Source organism: Calypte anna, chromosome 9 (genome assembly GCF_003957555.1).
Source record: "Calypte anna isolate BGI_N300 chromosome 9, bCalAnn1_v1.p, whole genome shotgun sequence".
Lineage (NCBI taxonomy): Eukaryota > Metazoa > Chordata > Aves > Apodiformes > Trochilidae > Calypte > Calypte anna.
The window spans coordinates 2,148,308-2,170,915 of record NC_044255.1 but is presented as its reverse complement, the minus strand read 5'-3'; the positions used below and the strand labels follow the sequence as shown (position 1 = coordinate 2,170,915).

Genomic DNA, 22,608 nt, shown 5'->3' with positions numbered 1-22,608 from the left:
AAAACCCGGGGCCTTTTCAAAGGAAAAATTATTTTTCAAATGCTTTTTGATCCTACTTTGAATGGCAAAAGCTTATTTTCATTAAACATTTTTCTACAATATTGGAAACTGAAAAGAGTATCTAAACAAAGGGGGAGAGTAACCCTCTCACTCAGTTATCTCTAGGAGTAAAATGGTAAAAGCAAACAAAAAAACACCTGTACCTTTCAACTGCACTTTTTAGGTCATTGCAACACATTTTTTCAATTTTGTGCTGAATATACCAGTAACTGATTTCTCAATGCTTTCTGTCTGTCTCAAAATTCCTATCTTTTATAGGGGCTGGCACCAATGCAAGCAAACACACAGATATTCAGATTTCTGATTATGACATCAAAACCTTTATTCTAAAATTTCTGCATATATTTCTTCAGATTATATGGCTGCATGTTTGGAAGGTCAATTTGAGACTCCTGTTAAGAGGAAGGATTCCCTGGTAACCCTTCATACTTAGCAACCCTATCAAATTTAACTCAAAAAACACCTCTTGCAAGGAATTCCAGATAACTGCCTAAAATATGACCTAAAAGCACTTCTTGTATCTAAAGAACCACAATAAAAACATTTTTTCTATCAAATGTTGGAAAGACACAGACAGCCAAAACAATTAAGTCGTTTACAGGTTTTTGGTGTTGGTCATTTCATTTTCAGTAGCAAAACAGGGAAAAGAGTGTTATTAAAGGAGGAGTATGGCTCTAATCTGAATTTAGAAATTGTTGCAAAGAAACCAAGGTAGCTTTATATTAGTGCAAGAAACGTGCAAGATGAAAACCTAGCCTGTGGCAGTGCCTTATCACGGCATGATTTCTTTTTAATTAAATCAAGTGAAAGAAAAGAAATGGCACAAGAATTTTAATGTACTCCAGACACACATTTACAGCCATTAAATAGATCAGTCCTTGTAAGACCCAAGTGTCCAACCTTACAAACCTTTACCCAAGCAAGCAGTATCACTGAAATCAATGGCATTATTTGCATATGTAAGAACTATTTATCTTAGTTGAGAACTTGAGGGTTAGGCTACAGATTTCTATTCAGATCTTCTATGTAGCAGAACACATGAAGTCATATGAAGAACGGGAGAACACTGGCACCTTGGAGTTAATTTTCATTTGTACCAGGAGTTTTATCCAGCCCTCTGAAGCGTTTGATAGACCAGGCATATTTCATAATTGGAAATGTTGGCAAAAATACAAATTTCCTGATGTGAAGAACTGCTACTCATGGATAATAAACAAAATCAATTCTTATTTGCATATTCAATCAGATTTCAGTTTGCATATTAAAGCATAAAATGGTAGAATTTTCACACGGTAGATGGATCCCACTCACTTATTCATGCATATATGCATCCACTAATCCTTACACATGCCAAGATCAGTCAGAAATACTCCCTTTGCTAGGCATTCATAGCACAAAAACACTGTCCCTGCTGCTGTTCTCAACCTTCTCTTTTCGTATAGCATATGACAGCATTCTTCCACAGCTTTCTCCCAAGACTCAGCAATAGCTCCTGTTCTCTATTAGATTTCTTTTCACCAGGCAAAGCCATAGTTTGAATTTTTAAATCATAATTTAAAAGAGGTGCTGTCAACTTTATGCATAAAGAACAAAAAGCACTGGATCAGATTTTCAAAGGAGCTTCAGCATGGACTTGACAATTTCGCTTGTAACTGTCACTGAGAAATTGAACATCTCTCTCTCACTGTTAGGATTGGAGGACTACAGCTAAAATTTGTGGATTTTGACTATGCACACCTATTTTTCAAACTCACCTCTTAGGAAAGAGAATTCAAGGTGTTAATATAGTCCAGTACCATCGAAATACAAAATACTAACACTGTCCCATACACCATAAGCCTAGCAATAAATGATTACCCTGTAAGCTGCACTCTAAGGTGCTGAATGCCTGCACTGTGGGACTTGAAGTCCTGTGAGTGATTCAGTAACAGGTTTGACTGCCTTGTAACCAGCCTGACAGTCTGGATATCTAATTTGCATATAGAAGAATGTCATATTCAAATGTATATACTTTGTGCATTAAATTAAAAATTCAACTGAAACCTGACGCTTGAAACCCTAGCTAGCTGCAAAACAAGGAATGCTTTCATGTAATAAAAAGAAAAAAAAATCATACGAATGATCACCAAAACTAAACTGCAATCTGCTGCAGCAGCTTTTCCTAGGTCAAGCACAGGGTTCTGAAACAAGTAGAATGGTCCAGGGTATCTGAAACTATCAGGTGTAAACAGAAACAGCATTTCTATCCCACAGAGGAGTGAAATGCCTGAATCAGCCTGTATGAAGATGAAAGCTTATATGGGATTTCTACTGTAATGCCAGCTCTGATCAATTGAAACGTTGTTAGCAGCAGGTTAAGGAGGTAATTATTTAACAAAGGGAATGAATCTAATGGACTTTGCAGGAAGAGGAGGTAGAGCAGGCAGGCAGGCAAGGGGACCAACGCATTGCCCTCTTGGAATCTTAGGCAGCCCTTTTTGGATGGAGAAGTAAATTCTGTGCTCCCCAAGTGCTTGTTTTGCCCTCTGTAAATACCAAGAGCATATTTGTGTCTGTGTGTAGGGTCTGCCCTACAAAGGGCTAAGCCGCTGGTGGCCCTGGAGCTGCTGGTGGCCCTGGCTCTGTCCCCTGGCATTTCTCAGGGTGGCTGAGCTGTTCTGCTTCTGCAGAATGCCTCCCAGTGTCTTCACAGTGTTCTGCAGCACAGCTCTGCTCTCAGCCACGGCACTCAGACTGATGTTTTTTCTAGCTCTAAAGCCTTTAAAGCATCCATATAAATAACCGGAAAATAAGGGTTTGACCCAGTTACAGATCTTAGGGTTCCTTTAATTCATTTGCCAATGCTAAATGAAATGGAAATCACAGCTTTTATGAAAACCAGGCAGAAGAGAGATGAAGAGAATTCTTGTTTAGGTTCCTACCTGCTTGGTTAGTTGTCACAGTGACTGATACAGCTTGGTCCTGGCTGGGATTTTGTTTGGACACTCCATTCACCGCCCAGACTTCAAAGGTGTAGTTGGTGTGTGCCAGGAGGTCAGTGATGGAGACTTTGGTGGTTTTCAGGCCATTCTGCTGGGGGCTGAAGTGCACACCACTGCCACAGGACCGGCAGTGGCTCAGGTCACCAGCACCACACCTCTTGCACACTACATTGTAGGAGATGTCTTCACGACCACCTTTGTTCTGGGGAGGGCTCCACTCCAAGTTCACTGATGTCTCATTGACATTGGAAATCAGGTTTTGGGGAGCAGATGGAGGGCCTGAAAAGAAAAAGTACACATATTTTTTTACTAACTGGAAAAACTGTGCATACTGTTTTCAGACTTGGGGTCCTGCATGATACAGAGCTTCTGGAACTCTCAGATAAGTCAAGGACCAAGGAGAAAATACAGAATTTTCCTTCTCTGTGCTCTTAATTAAAGTGAAAAATAAACTGCTAAGTTCAACTCTGAGCTCTTTATCTGATGAATTAACAGTATTTTTCAGCTCTAAATGCACCTGAAATCTCAGTATTGCAATGAAACAAGAGTGGAGCTTTTTCATTTCTACTTATACTTGTTATGAAAAACTTTAAAATGGTATTTTTATTTTATATTACTTTTTCCATTATCTCCTGAGCAAAGCATCCAATGCACAAACTCCTGCCTCACTTGAGGTTTTTAAGGTCTTCTCATTAATACAGGCAGACTCACTGAAACCATTGATCTGATTTTTATTTTGTTTTTTTCTTTTTTAAGAATCTGAGTACAATATTTTCCAGACAAGTTGACATCTGACAGCATTCAGTGAACATGGAAGCCCATCAAGGAGGGATGTGGACATGACACTTTAAGATGCAGGAAAGAGACTTGAGTATAAAAGACACAGGATTAAGGTTTGAGAGACTACAGAAGAGTGCTAGAGACTGTGAAAGAAGTGGGGAAGAAAATGCAGTGAGAACCTCAAAGAACTGATACAAGGAAACTGGACAGGAACAAGAGACCATACAGAAAGTTTGGAAATAAGGTTGAGCCAGAGAAGAGACACAAGGTCAGCTCTTGCATCACAGGGACAGGAGACTTTAAGACTTGTAAAGACACTGTGAAATAGTTCCCAGCAGGTTCCAGCACAGGAACTATGGGCTTTGGGGATAAGCCTGAGGCAGGCTGGGGAAGGACCCCCTGGGCAGAGGCAGGGAAGGGACAGGAGGAGCAGAGCAGAGCCCAAAGCTGGCAGCTCCTCCTGGCACCTCGGCAGCCCGCTGGGACTGTCATGGTTGGTTCTGCCCAATTGGGCAAATGGCCTCCAGCAGAGCATTGCTTGGCTCTGTAACCAGTGCACAGGCAGAAATCTTTCTGAAATACTTAAATCACCATAGGCCCCAAACCAATAAGCACATTGAAAATGCAGAAGAGCTAATCCTGTGACTCTTAATCTAATTTCAGTACAGTTCAGGTGAGACACACTTTTTGTACCCTTAAATTTAACAAGGATGATTCAGAGCAACCCCATGAAACAGAGGGTATTTTATACAGCACTAAAATCATCAAAAGGCAGCCGGCTCTGGGGCAGAGCACGAGGGTGCTCTCACTACACACACAGTACTTTGGGACAGGACATGAGGCAAATACTGTATCCAACAGAAATGAAACAGAGAGGAAGAACAAATCTTGCAAGACGTATTGATCCAAACCTAAATACAGTCAAAATAGCAGTACTTAGTATTTACTCACAGTTGGAGCTTTAAACACAAATATTAATAACAGAAAAAAAATATTGGAAATAATTTTGTAGAGAGTCACAAATTCCATTTTTATTCAAGAGACAGATGAGATTATGAAATTAAATTTTATTAAAATACACTGGATGGTTGAAATTTAAAAAGGCTCAACCACATCTCCTGGTAGAAAAGGAAGGGAAACTCCTGGAAAATTTCATTCCAAGTTTTCCATTCTTGTTATTTGTCAAATATGACATTTGAAAAACTATGAAATTTGAAAGGCGTTCAACTAGCATCAATAGTTTCATTAAGTGCATAAATAAATCAATCAAAGCTGAAGGTAGAAAACCAGCCATCAGGCTAAGCTGGGAACCCAATACATTACGGTGAAAATCTGCTTAAATTACAAGGTGACTCAAGTGCAGAAGCAAAGAGGTCAAGCCATTAAGAGGTGACTGTGGCATAGATTAATTCTGACTGCCTGGATTCATCAGGTGCATCAAAAAGAAAGCCTGAGACCTGACCACACTATGGAGGGCATGGTTTTGACAGCTTGAAGCCACCAAGATGTAACACATGTTCTTTTAGGAGAGGGAGGTAAGCTTAATAAAAGAGCCTCAAATTACATGGAGGTCAAATATCTCTACTTATGTTCAGTACCTATTTGAAGAGCCTCTGCCACAAAGGTAGCTGAGCATGGATTGTTTCTTTGTGCTCACTTCACGAATTCGAAATTAATATATTCATTTTGAAAAGAAGGAAATCCTCCCTTCCTGCCAAATCTTTGAGCAGTCTCTGAGTTAATCAGGGCTGACAGGTAGACTTAGTGCAAGAAGAGAGAGGCTGGCCCAGCTCCTGTGAGGGGGAGCCCTCCCGCCTCTGCCCCACCAGGCTGCCATTATTTGTGCACTGGCAGCATTTAGGACTCCTGAGAACAAACCCCTTTCATTCAAAGATCAGTTACCAAACAGACAGAGATGTATCCTGCTCCAAAAATGCCTAGAAACTAGCAGAGAAACAAAAGCAAATGAAACTGGTTTTAATTTCTGTTCATCTTGTGGAAATTGAGGTACAGAGGGAGGGGCTGAGCAGACAAGGGTTCACAACATGTGCCTTGCACATCTGGGCATCTTTTATAACTCTCTCAAACCTCATGCCAGCACATCCTTCTCCCAAAAGCTGGGTTTGCCATCTCCCCCAGGAAGGAGAAAGCAGTCACTGCTTAGCCTGCAATATACAAGACTCCTTTTAAAAAATAAGCTCCGAGTGCAATGAGGTGGAAGACACTCCTAGAATTACGAACTCAAGCAGCAGCGCAGGAACTGATCCGAACACCATTTTCCCCAAAACTCCCCAAACTGCCTCATACCGGGGCTCTCTTTTCAGGGCAGACAGGTGCAAAGGGTGACAACATTTGTCCTTCCACACTTTCAGGGAGGCAGGAGAGCAAGAGCTTTACAGTATGAAAAAGCAAAAAGCATTTTCTTAAAGAGCATTCTCTTGCTTCGACGGCACAGGGGAGAGCATCTGCTTGGAGCAAAGCCAGGAGAGCTGAGATAAGGTGGTGCCAGAGCAAACACTTTCCCTCTTTGAGCTACACCTGGGATGCCCTCATTTCAAGGGGATGTACATGGAGCAAAGTACTCCACACAAGGAAGGTTCATACTGCCACAGTTATGGTCTGAAAGAGGTGCCTTTTAGCTCACATACAACAGCCAGTTTGGGGTTAAACTCGGATTTACTCTGATGTCCATTAAGACATTTTCCAAGGCTCTAGGTCCAGTTTCACGTGGGAAAATGTGCCAGAATGAATCAAGCTCCTCAGAAGCAAAAAGTCAGTAATTAGTATGTGGGACAGAGCATTGCAGTGTCTAAACAGAGAAGCAACGAAGCAGAAAAGCAGGGAAGCAGATGCTTGCAGGACACAGTGCACCACCTCCAGCATGAAAAGGAAGATGCGGGGGAGTCTCCAAATGGTGGGCTGACATTACAGTGAAGGAAAAAGCAGGTTTTTTTCTTTCTGGAGCATAGTCATCAATGGAGCTGTTGGCACTGGGAGTGGGGAATAGTTTCAGATTGATGGGCCCGGTTTTAGATGTTGAAACACAGGGTGTATCTGCTCCTTCAATGGTCACCAGGATTTACTTTGTTTCTGACAACAGAGTCACTGCCACTAGAGGAGATAAAAAAATCCTTTCAGGGCTGTGGCAGGCTAGAAGTGCCAGTGCTGTTACAGGATGAACCCAGCGAGCAGGATCCTGCAGGAACAGTGTCCTGCTGGCCAGACCACCACTCTCACACAAAGCATCTGTCTTCCCACAGAAAACTCTAGCTATGGGCTAAATGAGAGGGGAAACAAGGAGCTGTGCCTCTGAAACACTGGAGCCAACTTCTCTGATTTTTTCCCAAGTCCTATGAATTATAGAGTTTTTCAAAAAACTCCTGCTGATGGAAACATGCCATGCCATGAGCCGTTCAGCATTTTGGAAGCACAGAGCTAATACTGCCACACTACTCAAGAAGAGCTTAAAAATGTGACAGAAAAAAAAATTAAAATAAATCCAGGCATCTCTAAAAGTACTTGTTTAAAAAACAAAGTTAATTTTGTGATGTTAGGAAGCCAGGTGCTCTTGCTTCCCCTGCCCAAGAAAAAAGAACCTGAGGGCCGGATCTGCAGCTTGCTTACATTTCTGTCAGGGTCTGCAGAGGGGACATGGCATGATCACTGAGCCTGAAAGCTGGATCCTTGACCCAGCCCATTTACCAGCACCATGAGCAGACATGGGGGACTCCTCTGTGGGAACACAGGGAACGGAAGTTTTTAATTTTATTCCTTCCTGGAGCTCCATAAATCTTGCTTCACAATAAAGCCATCAAAATCAACCAAGCCATGAAGCAAATGGAAAGGCTCTGGGTGGAGCCGTTCACTCTGTGTGTCAGGACTGGGGGAAAACTGAGGAGTCTGTTTAGCAACAAATAATCTTTGTCAAGCTAATCTTGCTATCTTCCTCAACCCTTCTATTAGATTTACTTAAACATGTTGAGCAATGCAGATTGCTTGACCTTCTCTTGCAGCAATAAGCTATAGTCATTATAACAATCTGTCTCTTACACCCACAGATAGATAGATCTGTCTGTCTTAAGGACACTGTTGTATCCTGTGTTAAATGAATATTCAGGAAAACAAAGCTTTTAAGGGGTTAACAGCATGAGCATTACTTGTACTAAAAGGAGTGATGCAGTTTTAGCAATCTTACCAGAATCATAGGCCGCACTTGAACTTTTCATCCATCAGTATTTCTCTCCTTCTCGTCCTAAAAACCACTCAAGTCCCTCTCCTGTCAGGAGCCTCCCGCACCCACTGGAAGACTGAGAGAGAGGCCTGATGAAAACCCTGACGAGAGCACCTATCAACACTTGTCATGTTACCTCCTACCTTCCAGACCACAAGAATCTCTGTGTGCTACGTTACCTGTGTGACAGCTCTCTGGGGCTTACAGGGCTCTGTGGGCAGAGTTAAGGAGCCTCAGTGATTCACATCAGGGATCAAGTCCGGTCCAAACACTCAAGTGACTCTCGTACACAGAGAAGACCCAGTAATGAACCCAGTGTCTGGAGCTGAACTGGCACCTCTGGGGTGCAGGCGGCTGTGAGGTGAGGAAGGCCGCAGGTGTTTACCTCACGCGCCCTCCACACTGAGGGACCATCAGAGACTGTTGGCTCAAAGTCTGCCTGTTGTTCAGATATCCTGCTGACAGGCAGACCCTTTCCTCCTGCTGCTAAAGGATAACAGCACAAATGTAGGAGGTTCATCCTAGTGGAACTGGCAAAATCATTCCACCAGGAGAAAAAAAGTCTATCCTGAACACTATAAACAATTTCAAAGGCAAATAGTGCAAAGACGATTAGCTCCAACTACAAAAATGTTCCTGCTGCCCTCAGGGATCAGTCGTACTCAGCCCTTCACACATGCTAAAGGGACCATAGAGACACCAGGACCCTCAGTGTGTGCCCTGGATGGTCTAACCAGGCTGTGCCAGGGCTGCAAGTTCAGCACTGCCATGGAGACAAATGCTTCCCCCTTGACAAGAAGGACGGGCTGCAACTGGGCTCCCAGAGCTGGAGAGAGGGACTCAAAAGGGACAGGCAGACAGGCAGTGATTTACCAGGCATACCAGACAGACTCCAATCAAGTCAGACCACCCTTTGTTCCTATAGTTGTAAACCTGACCAACTCACCCAACTGAAAAAATACCTCTGGAAACTAACCCTGGGATCTGAGGATAGAACTGTGAGTGCACTGTACTGGAGAACTGTATTTAAATGGTTCTGACAAAGGCTCTAATATCCCTGGTTTTACATCTTTTTTATTACTGATCTGCCCAGCAAGATGCTTCTCTAAAAGTCTCTGTGGGTGTATGCAATAAATTCAATTACAGTTTTCTACAGCTGGACCAGACAGACTTGTTTGACATAAAGCATACTGTCTTCACCAAACCAGTTAATTTAGTTCAGCAACAGTGTATGGGTAGGAGGTGTGGATTAAAGGACAGTGAAAAGAAAAGAGGATGGAATGATTCCCAGCAAAACAGCAGAATGACAAGAAATAAGGAGGACCTTGGTGCTCTGCTGCCCTGCCACTTGTAGACAACTATCAGCTCCAAATTTTGGGCAGTTTTTGTTCATCAAAGCTATAGACCAGTAAAAAAAATTACTTTCTCAGCAGTGCTGTGGACAATGCTCTGAAGATGAAAGTTCTGGACTCTGGTTTGGCTGATTTTATCAAATCCAAGTATACTATTTCTTAGGTTGAAAAAGAAAACCAGTGCAAAAAAATCAAAAAGCACCTCAACACAGGGTTTTGACACTTAATACCTTTCAAGTTACACTTTGTAGAAACCTATTCTGATGACACCCAAAATAAAGCTCTCTCTAGCCACAAACAGCTGCCTGCTCACTCTCCTCTGTCACAGTCTGCCCCCTGGCTCCTTACCAGGAGCCCTTATTTTGTGCCAGTTTACTCCTCAGCCAGTAAATAACAGTGGCCTTAGATTATTTTGGCAGCAACATTAGCCATTAAGGCCTAAACTGATCTTATCAGTATTTGGATGGTAACCACATCTATTTACTACTAACCATGGTATGGTTAATATTTATTACCTTGACAGATCTCTCTGTGGGAGGAGATCTAGGACCATGGAAGTGCTAATGGAGATATTTCAAACATATACCCCTCAAGTAGGCAAACCTTTCTTACCAGCATCCTGTCAGTCACCAAATCAGTGTATTTAAAATGTACCCTCCTTCAAAATAAAGATGCTTTCAAAAGATAAGTGTGCGGCTAAGTAGCCTGCAGGATGACACTTTTCAGTTCTGGAAGGAGAAAAGGATTAAAAAAAATAATTTACTCAGTCTGTGTGTGCAAGTGTGTAAAAGCACATTTCTCTGTCAGGTAGGGGATGTCTCTGCAGCCAGGGCAATGGATAATTATTTTCAAGTGGGCTGTCACCCCGCATTCAGTCTGCATTCGCCTGACAGTGTGAAATCAGAAGGAAGCTTCATTGGCAATTCCCACCAGACATCAGAAAGCCTCAAGCATGTAGAAAAGACTTTAATCTTCTTTAACCATTCCTGCACTCTCCTTGAGCAAAATATCACCTCTCTTTTTGAGGCAGAAAAAGCAGGATAAAAATTAAAAATTATTCTAACAAACAGTAAAAATAATACAATAATCTGCTAGAATTGGAAGCTTTCTAACCTCACCCTCAAACTGGGAAAATCCTATAAACATACTGTTAAATGCAGCAGAGTGCCAGCTATGGCTGTTTGTTAATCAAAGTCAATCAGACAGCCCAGCAGGCTCCAATGGGCTTTGGACTGGGACTGACAAAAGGATCCTCTTTATAAGCCTGCTCCAGAGACACTGACCCTCTTCATCTCTGGTGATTTCAAAGGGAACTCAGGGTATTCAAAAATCTTGAGCTAATTTGCTACATAATAAACAAGATTCATACAACAGGGAAGGTTGCTATGACTCACCACCATTTAAAAGAAGCCTCGTATGAACTGGCTTGTTTTGAATTGGCAACTTGGCCTTGGCTAGACTACAGAGGAGCAGTGAAGTCTTTGATAAGTTACAGGAGCAGCAGGCACCTGGGAATAAGCATCCAACTGTCTAATAACAAGAAAACCTAACTAGAAATGCACCATCAGAAGCAGTGAAAAATTTAGCACATCTCATTTACAAGAGCTGAAAACCAGCTTTTGTGTACAACTCAGCAAAGCTGAAGAGAACAAATAAAGAGGTGTAAAAAAGAAAAGATCCATACAAGGTACAACTCCAAAGACCCTTGGAGCGTATCTACAGAGAGCAATGAAATGTCACTGGAAGTTCACCAGCTATCTTTCCAAGGGTTAGCTCAGGCCTTATGAGGCTGTACAACTCTACTGAGGCTTTTAGTCATGTTGCCAGCCTTGCCAGTGTGATCAGCCTGCTACTCTCTCAATGAAGCCTCATAATGCTGTTATTGTATCTATAACCTTTAACAATTCTAATCAATACTCCTTAACTCAATCATGATCCTAAAATTCATCTCCCCGGAGGCAGGGCCGTATGTGAAATAGTTTATGATTTTCAGAATGGATGCAAAGAAAGTAATTATTAAATAATCAATGCCTTTAAATTCTTAACTCTCATTAAAAAGTCTGGCAAAGTGGTGCCAAGCACAGCCTTCAAGAAAGAGCACCTTGTCCTCGTCTTTCCATCTCACAGAGCTTCATTAAACATGTACAACTCTGGAGCTGACAATAATGTTTCAGCATGTGAGCTGTGAAACCCTTCAGATAAACCTTTGTTGTTGATCTTTAGCCATCTGAAAGACAAGTTATAACCCAGAGTAAACACCTGGGCTGTGTAAGTTTAGGCTCAGAAATAAAGCCCATGCTTGTCCTGTGACAGTTGTCTATGCTGCTGTCACTAATTGCTTCTTTCAGCAGCTGTGGACAGGTCTCCTGTTGCTGTGGGCTAATTTACACAAGCACTGATGCTTTGGACAACCCTTCCTTATTGTCTGCCTGGCTATTCCTGATCATTTATCATTATAGATTATGTGTTTTTTCAATTGGCGAGACCAAAGTCAACAGTCCACAAGGTGCAGCAGCCACTTGAAATATCAGTCATCTGCTCTTTTTCTACCTCCCTCTCCTTTCTGTGCATGGTCTGCATTACAACTGGGTTTTAATAAGGCAACTGATTTGGTAAACAATCTTTAATTTATTTTCTCCTTTGACTTCAGTGGGAGCTCTGCCAAGCTAGGGATCTTGGACTAAGGCCAATGATAAAAAGCCCATTTTACTGGCATCTACGATTTCCTATTTACTTGCCAAAAGAACCCTGGTTACCAGCTTCACAAGAGGTTTTGTTCATTTCACCTGCAGAACAATCCAATCAACATTTCCTCTTGTCTCCAGGCTAAGGGAGTTAAGCAAAGAGGTTCAGTTACCACAGGCAGAGGTGTAGAAGAAGCAATGCCTGCAAGTACCACCCATGTGGGCCCTGGGTTTCCCTTCCTAAAACAGCCACATTGGAACATTTTTCACTGCCACATATACTAGGACATGATATCCTATCTACTCTAATATGCTGGGCTGCAGGCAATCCCACGTGTGTTCACGCACTTTTGAGATAAAAAGAAGAATTCCACTGTGGGTAACAGAAAGTTATCTGACAGTCTAACAAGAAAGAAATCCAACCAGAAAAATAAGTTGTTCTGTCACTGGTCCAATTGCTGAATTTTTTATTCTGTTAGCCCTCTAATTTACTTCAACAACTTTAGAACTGGGTCCTGACTAACCAAATCAAAGCCCCCACTTAATTGAGTAAATGTCTCTGTTAATTTAAGGGTCTGGCCAGAAAATCAGAAGACAGCTAATAAACAGTTGTATTTAAAGAGTGATGATTTTCAGTCTCCTGATTATAAACACATATTGTCAAATTACTCCTGTCTCTTCTCTTCAATCCATAGCCACTCCCCCTCTTATTCAACGTTTTCTCAATTCCTTCAGCCCATCACCTCAGATGAGGGGAGACAGCCTTCTCCTTTGAGATTCCCATCACTCACAATCCCTTTTTCTCGCTCTGGCAGTGATGCAGCAATAGATGGTCTATTTTCCCAGCCTACATGAAGAAGAAAAATCACTCTCTCCATACTCCCTACCCACTATTCCCTCTGCTCTTGCAACTGCCATACAGCACCTTAAAAGGCATTTTGACATACTCTCTACATAATCAACAACCTTATATGATATTTTAAGAACAAAATCATTTACTTAACGTACAGACATATATATGAAGACATGGGAGAATTATTGTGCCATAAATTTAACTTGTGAAGATCAGAGGCTGTATCTTCACGTTATAGAGGCCCCAAGAGCAGAGGCTGGACTTAAGTGGTGCCAGAACAAGAGCACAAGCTCTGGGAAGAAAACAACAGCAAAGCCAGTGCAAAGCTACCAACAAGACACTATCCAGCATGACAACACATTGTACCCTACTTTCTATTCTTTTCAAGCTAGAAGAGTGATAATCAGCATCTGTCTGGAAATTTAGAAGAGGCACAAGTTAAGTTGAAGGAAAAAGAGCACATTTGTTTATTTATAAGTCTAAGCAATCATAATAAACACATGCTCAAGTAATTAGCTCCTGTGTAATTAGTCATTTGCAAGCACGGTTATTAGGTAGGTAAACTCAGCCTTTTTGAAAATCCAGGTCAAATATTTATTGCTAAGATATATTAAATGCAACAAAAGATTGCACTAAGGCATATATTGGACTGTAACATATACAAAATTAAAGTGTTTAGACCTTTTTTTAAGCCTTGACCTTGGAAACAAATAAGGACAGTGTTATTTTAATGTGCATTCAAATTTTAACAGCACAGTCACACAGCTCTAGTGGAATCCACATTGAGTTTCCACTGTAGATTGCTCATCATTTCATTATGGTTCATTATGCTGATAACTGTCAGAAAGCATTAGAAGCAGGAGCCTTGAGTAATAGCACTGAAATGGTAATTTAAAAACAATATACTTTCTGGAGGAAATACAGCAGGGCACTAAATTCAATTAGAAGAGGCGAATGTAAAGACAAGTAAGTGACATTTGCTATTTGAAGTCAGGCTCTTCGATTTCTTGATAACCTAAACTGAAGAAAGCCCTTTTACAGCAGGCACTTTTCTCCTGCATCTCACTGAATTTTCTCTCATTATCTCTAAGCTCCTCCAGTATAAACTGCCTAAAATGCAACCGTTTTAGAAATATTTCAGGTCACTCCAAAATATCAATCAGTCACTGCTTGGGTGGCACAACGGACATGATTATTCAGGGTCATTTACCAAGACAAATTTCAAGCTGGACAGTCCATGCTGGTAATCTCTCTTTTGTAAAGGGCTCCCAATTAAAAATCATTAATAACCTGAATCAAACAGACAATACAGACAATACAAAACTGTCCTGCTCTAACTCATAATGTGATCATTGTTAAGAGACAGTTAGAGAACCCAGCTCATTAACAGGGGGGATGCAGGACCAACGCCCAATAACTTGGGTGGGAACTGCACCTGCCTGGACCAGGCTGCAATTCACAGAGTATCTCCTTACAGAGAGGGGAATTCTGGAATCAGAACAATGACTAAGACTGATTGTTTTCCAGCCTTATGGATTTTCATGTTGGTAAGGTAATTTATCCTCCATTAGCCTGCTAACCTTATGAAAGATGTGTCCTCCTCTCAGCAAGCATTGAAATGTAATGGTCAGAAACTGAAAGGGAACAGCACCCCTGTCTTCCACAATTTGTGCCCAAGTGTATTACAGGCCAATCATACCATTTCCATGCCCAAGTACACAGCTGACAAGCCCATTGTTCTTCAGAGCTGAAAGTCTAAATTCCTGAGTTAGGACAAAGAGTCAGATCCAGGGCAGCTCTGCTCCTCACTGGTGATGGACACGATGATGGTTTTCCCCGTGAAGCTGCTTTGAAAGCAAAGATGCCTCACCAAACACATGTATGTTGGGGTGTCTAGGCCTGGCCTTCTGACTCAGCCCACTCCAGAACCTCCTACACTTAGATCCCACCACTTTCTGTTCTTACTTGTACAAGCTTTAAGCCAGACATAACTGCTCACTCAAACAGAGCTAAAATAGAGCAGAATCCTAAAATCAGAGTTTGAGCCACTTTTCTAAATTGGATGCCTGGCTTACCTGGAAGGTAGGCACAGTTCTTACAGCTCAGATGAAGACACCAGAGTGGTGTTATGGAATAAGAAAACTCTGAAGTGCCTCTGCTGACCAGTGTGCATCAGAAAGTAGGTGGTGTGGGAATTGTGAGAAAGGAAAAGAAAGGAGAATTCTCCAGTTCCTTTTCATCCTCTAGCACCATCATGCTAATGGAAAGTCTTCTTCCCAAAGCCTAGAAGGCAAGGTAAGTGACGAGGCCAGCCAGTTTATTACTAAAGGAAATCAATATCCAAGGGTCAAAGCTTTACAAAGACACATCCTAAGAAGGTTGAAATTCTTAATCTCAAAAAGAGTTTAGAAATAATACAGGAAGGATCAATCCACAGTCCATTCCAGGTGTTCTTTCCAAATTACCCAATGTTACTTTTATTCACCTGGTCTAATAGTTCTCCAAGTGAACAGAAACCTGATTTTACAAGCCAGTGGAGCAGAGTCTTTTTGCTAGAAGAATGGATCTCAGATACTGTGTTTTATTTCTTCATTAGTGCCCCGTCACACTGAGTGATTACTAAATACAGGGCTGAATGAGAATACCAGGGTTAAAGAGAGCCTAACGAACAAAGAAGGTGCCTGATTATTATGGCTGTCAGCACAAGGGAATTGGGTTTGTCACCTGGTTTAACCAACTGGTAAGAACTTATTAGAGTCTGAATCCGTCTGAAAGAACCTTTGATGTTTACGGTCCCTTCTGTCTCCATATCTTGTCAGGACAGGCAGACAAACGAGGTGCTTCTTCCAAAGGGGCTTCCTTCAGCAGAAACCCTTTAAATGCTTTCTATCATTTGCCACAATGCATGGGCTGAGGGCTTCTCAGTGCAGGAAGCACAGCAAATGAATGCTGCCCCCATAGCCCAGGAGTGCCTTGCACAAAGCAGAAGTGCTGCATTTTGTGCCTGTGCAGGCACCACCATCATAACAATGCTCAAACAGTAATAAGGCAGATCTCCAAGAGGGTATATTAGAGAGGACAGCAGTAAGTGGTGGAGGAAGGCTGCCCCACTCAGAAATAACCTCTGTGCCTTCCTTTAGCTTGGATCACAAGAAAAAAGAAGTCCTTAAGTTAAAGGTACATTCAAAGCTATGAAATAGGGCCTCCAAAGATAGGTCTGCTTTCCAAGACCAGGTGTCTGTGGGACTGAGGCTTTGGAATGCCTCTGGCTGCCAGCTCCTCCTGGACTGCTGAAAAGATGAAGACTGAGGACAGCATCATGGCCCTTGCACTCTCTTCTTCCCTCTTCATATTTTCAGAGTAAAAGACCAAGATGAGGGACTTCAACTTTGACTGACCTCCAAAGACAGGAATGGTGCCAGAAGTAGACCCATAAATTTACTCAAAAAAAGGGCTAAGCTTGCAGGGGTACATTTTGCAATACAAGCAAACATACATATTATTTGCTCACAATTACCCCATCTGGAAGTGGTTTTCTCTCTTCTCATACTTCACTCACTGGACATGCCTATTTAAATGCAACCAGTTGACTACTAATTTGATTCCAATTTTGTCAGGCTATCACTCACTAGGACCAGGGCTTTATGAGAAACTTTTCTTGATACAATGTTATTTAGGGTGTATTCTGAACAGCTTTGTTGTTGCGTAAAGACATTTTTCCTATCAAAATGGTAAAGCTTGGGTACTTCCTAGCATAAATTGTATTACAAAAAGCATGTTCCTACTCACTTCAGCAAGGTTTCACAATGCAGTTAGACTTCTATACCCAGCCAACATTTGGCAAGGGATGTACAGACCTCTGTGCTTCCCCACTGAGCAAAAGCAGCTGTTCCTGGCTATGCCCAGACCTGCTTAACCACCACCCAGCAAACTCACAACTGAAAAGGAGGAGATCACTGAAGAATAGCTGGAATCAAGAGGGTGTAGGGAGGGGATGTGTGCTGGCTTAGTTATGGACATACTTTGTTTCTGCCTTGTAAGGGAGAAATTAAGATTTAAATAAATATGAGTCATCTCTCCAAAATTAATTTGGAATATATTAAAATGTTACAAAAGAAATATCTCAGCCTTCCCTCCCTCACAGATACATACACACTCTCTACATAAATATACAGCTGAACTCCAAAAATCTGGAAGCATTTCCAATAGCTTTCAGTGAAAGCCACACATGGATAGCCCCTGGTAAAACACAGCCCTTTCACTCATTGTGTCAAACTGCTCTGCTCCTACAGAAGTGAAAACCCAAGAACTGGATGATTGCAATTTAACACCAGGACATGCCTGGAACCCCAGGTCTTCACCTCTATGAGCTGTTAACCAACACCTAGGAAAAGGAGTAGTTCCAGCAACCCGTGGGTGTGCTCAGTGCACTATGATTCCTGTTCTCCCTGCTGAAGGCATTTTGGTGGAACTAAAGCAAGCTCCGTTTGCTGCACATGATGCATTAATTTACAAAGGATGATATAAATCATACTTCGTGGTTGTTTCATTAAGGTTTAAGATTTATTATTACCACCCTTTTCAGATGAACATTTTTATGTTTTTAAGGGACACCAGCTATACTCTGAGCGAATTAGATACACAGCATCTAAACTTCACCTATTTACATAGGTTATACAATTATGAGAAGAGCTCCTGCATTTTCTAGATAGATCAGTATTTAAAGAGATGAAAAGTGATGTGATCTACTGAACTGGTCCTCAGACTGGAACTTGGACCTGCATTTTATTCCCAACTCTGTTAACTAAGGTGTGTGTATCACTCTTCTTTTGTGGCTTTGCCTCCTCCCAGCCTTCTGATTTATTTAGGTCACAAGCTCTCAAGTCCCAGTGCAACCATGTCACTGTTAGGAATTCAAGGCTGAGAACTAATGCTTTCTCTCCCCAAAGTGTGATACAAAATGCAAACTGTGTCTGCAAAGAGCTCTAAGAACTACCAAATGCTACCCTCAGAAGCAGGACACTTCTTAGACACAGTCTCCAGGCAGTATTTCCTACGTACATAGTGAAAGGAAGACAGGAAAAGAAATGGATTATGAAAGGGGAGAGACTGTTCAAAGACCAACTTACGAGTGCAGGGCATGGAGGCAGCATCATTTTCAGCTCGGAAGAAGCCCCGATCACAGGTGCAAGAGGTAGAGCCTTCCCAGATGGAGTAGCTGTGAGGTGGGCATTTGGCACAAGCAACATCCGTGGAGAGTGCCTTGTAGTATCCAATTTTGCAAGCTAGATGGAGGAACAAAAAGAGAGAAGGTTACTTGCTCAGCCTGTGAGCATAAATTGCTGGTTTAGTTATTCAAAATCAAGGCAGGAGACATTTCAAAGAGATCTAATGATGTCCTCTTAGCCCCAGGTGAAGAATTAACAATCATCATACTCTTAATGAGTAATCCTATGTCAGGGGATACTGATTTCTAATTCCAAAAAGAGCCATTTAAAACCTGGCTTGGAGATGGTAAAAAAAAAATAAAAAAATTAATCTCTTTTACTAACACTGCCAGTAAATCAGCTGCCTCTTTGTATTTACTGTGGAGTTGCATGTTGCTTAACCCAGGTCCACCTGCATTCACACACAGAGCATGACAAAAGGGGTGCAATTGGTCTATTCTATGACCACTTAAGAAATGGCAGCTGATAGTCAGACACTGCCAATCTCTAAGAGGGAGTGGGACAGGAACCCACTGGGATTGCCAGCGAGGCCCCCAGCCTAACATTCCTGGAAATGGCACATCCCCCTCCTGGCAAGGCAGGATGCATTTGGCTCTTTGTCCCCAAGGGAGGAAATCAGCAATGCTCTCCCCTCCTCGAAGCCAGGGCACAGCAGGAACTGCACCGCTGCCACCAGTCCCACGTGTGGCTGGCATAGCATCATCTTCATAAATACAACACTTACACAAATGGCTACTTTTACCTCACTTGGAAAAAACTCATTAGCATCATTAATAACACATTTTAATATGCTAACAGGTATGTCATCCTAGAAATTTCTCCCTTGGATAGAGATAAAAGCCTACCATCACCACTGGCTTTCAGCACTAGAGAGAACAGAGAAAATACCCAAGCATTTGTGAAAAGGAAAGGCTGTTCCCAGTATTTACTGTGTGACTCACTCTCACACCTTGCCATTTATCACCTACACTACCTTTAGGGTCCCCCTGCTACTCACAGGCTCTGGTACCTGGTGTGCAGCCCCCTACACAGCCAAGGGCTTGCTATTACTGTCTTACCCTTAGCCCCCCTTTCCTGCTTTCTCTTACGGAGCTCTCAAATGGGAAAAGGAGAGGGATTTTAGAAACACATATCTAAATCAGCAAGTTATTTCACTGTTATTAACCGAAGCCATTTATGGAATTTCTTCAATGACTTCTAACTTTACGACGTGCTGTGCACCCTGGAGAAGGGTGCTGGGAGATCTGTCTGCTTTTGCTCATGGCTGTCGCTGGACCAGAGAATCTTACACAAACAAGAGACCAAGAGACTCTGAGTCTCTCTGAGCTCAAGAGACTAAGATTTATGCTTCTAGAGTTTACATGCATCATGTTATTAGATAAGGTTAAACTTGCAAGGTGCTTTGTGGTCATGTTTCAAGCAGCCTTGGGGTTTCGATTAAAATCAGAAACCACAGTTTTGTCAGGAAGAATCACAGGGGTCAAATCCAGACTCCCCACATCAGACACAATCAGTCCCTGAGCACAAATACAAACCCACTGGGTCCAGCCTATAAGCCAGGCAGTTGTAGTGCACAAAGGCTGTACAAAAGCTCATTCTGCTTGTGATACAAACTACCCAGGAAGAAAAAAATAAAGACATTACAAACCCACCACGGAAAATTACCTTTCATTTTTTGATATGGTTTTCAATATCTGGGGAGCTGTACTATCACTACCTGGCCTCTTGTGTCTGGTTTAACAACAGCAGCAGTCAAGAGGAAGATGCTGATCTGTGATATTAGTCCTGGTTTTCACTGTCACAGCTCAGATCAGCAGTACACCTAATCCTGCATATGACCAGGACAGACACCAACAGAAGGAATCTTGCTGCTATATGTAAAGATTAGGCATAGGAAAATGCAACACAAAAGGAGATCACACTGGCTGCTCTTATGCACAAAATTATTTGTTATTCAAGGTTTTTAAAAAGACATGTAAACTCTAATATTGCTCTTAATATGAATATCATCATTCACAAAAATTATTAAATGAAGAGCTATCTTTTGCATCTTCCTAGTAATAAAATATTTAGAAGATAAACAGTCTGGTACAAGGCTGAAGATCCTGCTCAAGCTATAACATTGTTGGAAAGGTACAAAAATGTCACAGGTAAAAGATTTTTGCAACCATTTCTCCTCCTCGATGTCTTAACAGACCCAGGGAATACACGGATACAGTGAGTTCTGCAAGGTCAACAGCCAGTAAATCAAGAATATCCCCCCCTCTGTTTCATGCACAGTATTTTGTTTTCTACTATACCAAGCCAAGATCATTAATATTTCAAGACCTGAAGAAAGCTCTCCAAACACAGCCACTGCTCCTAAAGCACATACAGTCATTCTGCTTCAAAACCCCCCCTACTCCTGAGCAGCCAGTTTGCATCACTTCAGCAGGCTCAGAGATTCTGCATGTGGCATAAAAGGACATCAGAGAATGTGTTGCAATAAAGCAGCAGTTCTTAGCCCCTAAGAACTCCATGATATCGTCACTTAAGAACTCAAGTCTAATCCTGTAAAAGCTGTTCTTAGCATGAAGTACTGCTGACACACCTACTACAAACCAGCACCAGCTAAGGCTACGGATGGGCTTTTTCTGAAGGTTAATGATTTAGTAGGCAAACAAGAAGCCTGTACAGAACCTGTTCCCTGAAAGTCTTTATTGCTTGCTCATGACAAATCTTCACTCAGCTGCTTTTCTAGGAAGGATTTGCCGGGTGAGACCTGGCATGAATGGTGCTCTTACACAGCTTTCGAAAGATACCATTGTAAAAAGATTAGTTCACATGTGCAATGCAAACTTTGAATTCAATTCCTTAGCTTTGCCTTAATTAGTTCTTTCTATTAGTTTTTAAAGATTAAAAAAAAAAGAGGGGGGAGTGGGAGGGCGGGGAGGAATCTCTTCTCGCATTCAGATCACCCACAAGCTTAACAAGGTTCTAATCATCTGCACCAGATCCAAGGAAAAATCTCAAATAAAATTATTTTCAGCATGAAAAGATTCCAGTTTTTCCTCGGGACAAATCACATTGGTTTCAAATGGACATTGCCTTGAAATAACTATGCTGGTATCTTTGAGTTCTAATGTTAAAAGCTATTTGATTTCTGTTTATCTTAAAGTGAGACAGGGACTGTCAAATTCTGCTGGTCATTATATCTTCTTTGGTTTCTTTTTTCTTTTTTTCTTTTTTCTTTTTTTTTTTTTAATAATTAACTGCAGCAATGCATGTTAAAATTGCAAAAACTGCTCTGAAGAATTATGGATCTTCAGTGAAATCTGAATGTAGATTTTCTCAAGCTGCTTTCAAATTCCATTTACTCATTAAAACCTGATTTTCTGACTCATGGCTTTCCCCCCCAACCAAACAAACAAAACAAACCAACAAAAAACTACCGAACCAAACCAAAACCAAACCAAAAAATCAAATTAAAAAACAAAAAAAAAAACCAGAGGAAAAAAAATGCATGTGTGGGCTGGAAAGTCTGCTTGCTTGGCCTCTTCAAATGCTGGATTTTCTACTAGAAAAATATCCCAGAAACTTCAGAATTTAAAAAGTCATCTTATAGTCAAAGGGGTTCCAGTCACAGTTATAACAAAATACATGTATTAAATCAGTTTTAATTGTTTAAAAATAAATAATTATTTTAATGATTGAAGGGGAGAATCTTTAAAATAATTACTCCTGCAAATCTAAAGGTGTTAAAAAAACCCACAACCCAGTGCTTGCTCTTAAATTGCTCCTTTGTCCTTGTTAAAATGTCAATGAATCTTTCCAGGGATTGGGATGCTCAATAATACAATTTTTTTCTGAGGGGAAAATAAAAAAATAAAAAAAAAAAAGACTTATCTTTGGGTAAAGAAACCATCCCAGCCTCTTTGCTGACAAGTTCTTAAATCATTAAAAATGCAGCGCATCTACACAAAAAAATCTCAGCAAGCTTCAGCATAGGCTTTGGTAGTGCCATGGAGGCAGTGCCCTGCTCTTCATCCACAGAAGGTAAAACAGGTCCCATACTCAAACCGGGGACCCTGGAACAGGGGTTGGGCTGGCTGAGCAGGTGCTGGGATGAGAAGGTCCAAGTGAGCCCACTCTGAGCAGAACGCTGCTGGGTGCTGGGCAGAAGCCCTTCCAGCAGCTCTGGCAACAAGGGACCAAAGTCAGAAGAAATGGTTCTTACCTGCTGGCTCAGCCTCTGCTGAAGATGAGAATTCACAACCAAGAAAAAGACTGATTTCCACATTAGGAGATAGTAAGAGGTAAATAACCAAGCACAGAAACATGGTTAAGTAAATCTTGTTAAGTTAACCTATAGGGGATGAAAATCTGGCAGAGATGTTCTACAGTGCTTATCTGCAGCAGAAAGGGCCAGGGAGCCAGTCATGAACAGGAGGGGTGCAGCA

General features: G+C 41.6%; 1 protein-coding gene across 3 annotated transcripts in view; it reads right to left on the bottom strand.

Moving 5' to 3' along the window:
- The window catches only part of EPHA4 (EPH receptor A4), a 104,489-nt gene that overhangs the window by 44,773 nt on the left and 37,108 nt on the right, over positions 1–22,608 (bottom strand). For all 3 annotated transcript variants that reach the window (XM_030456105.1, XM_030456106.1, XM_030456108.1), the window contains exons 4-5: positions 18,071–18,226; positions 2,982–3,320 (exon numbers count right to left, since the gene is read on the bottom strand). In XM_030456105.1, the coding sequence (XP_030311965.1) occupies positions 2,982–3,320; positions 18,071–18,226 (495 nt within the window). The remainder of the gene's footprint in view (positions 1–2,981; positions 3,321–18,070; positions 18,227–22,608) is intronic.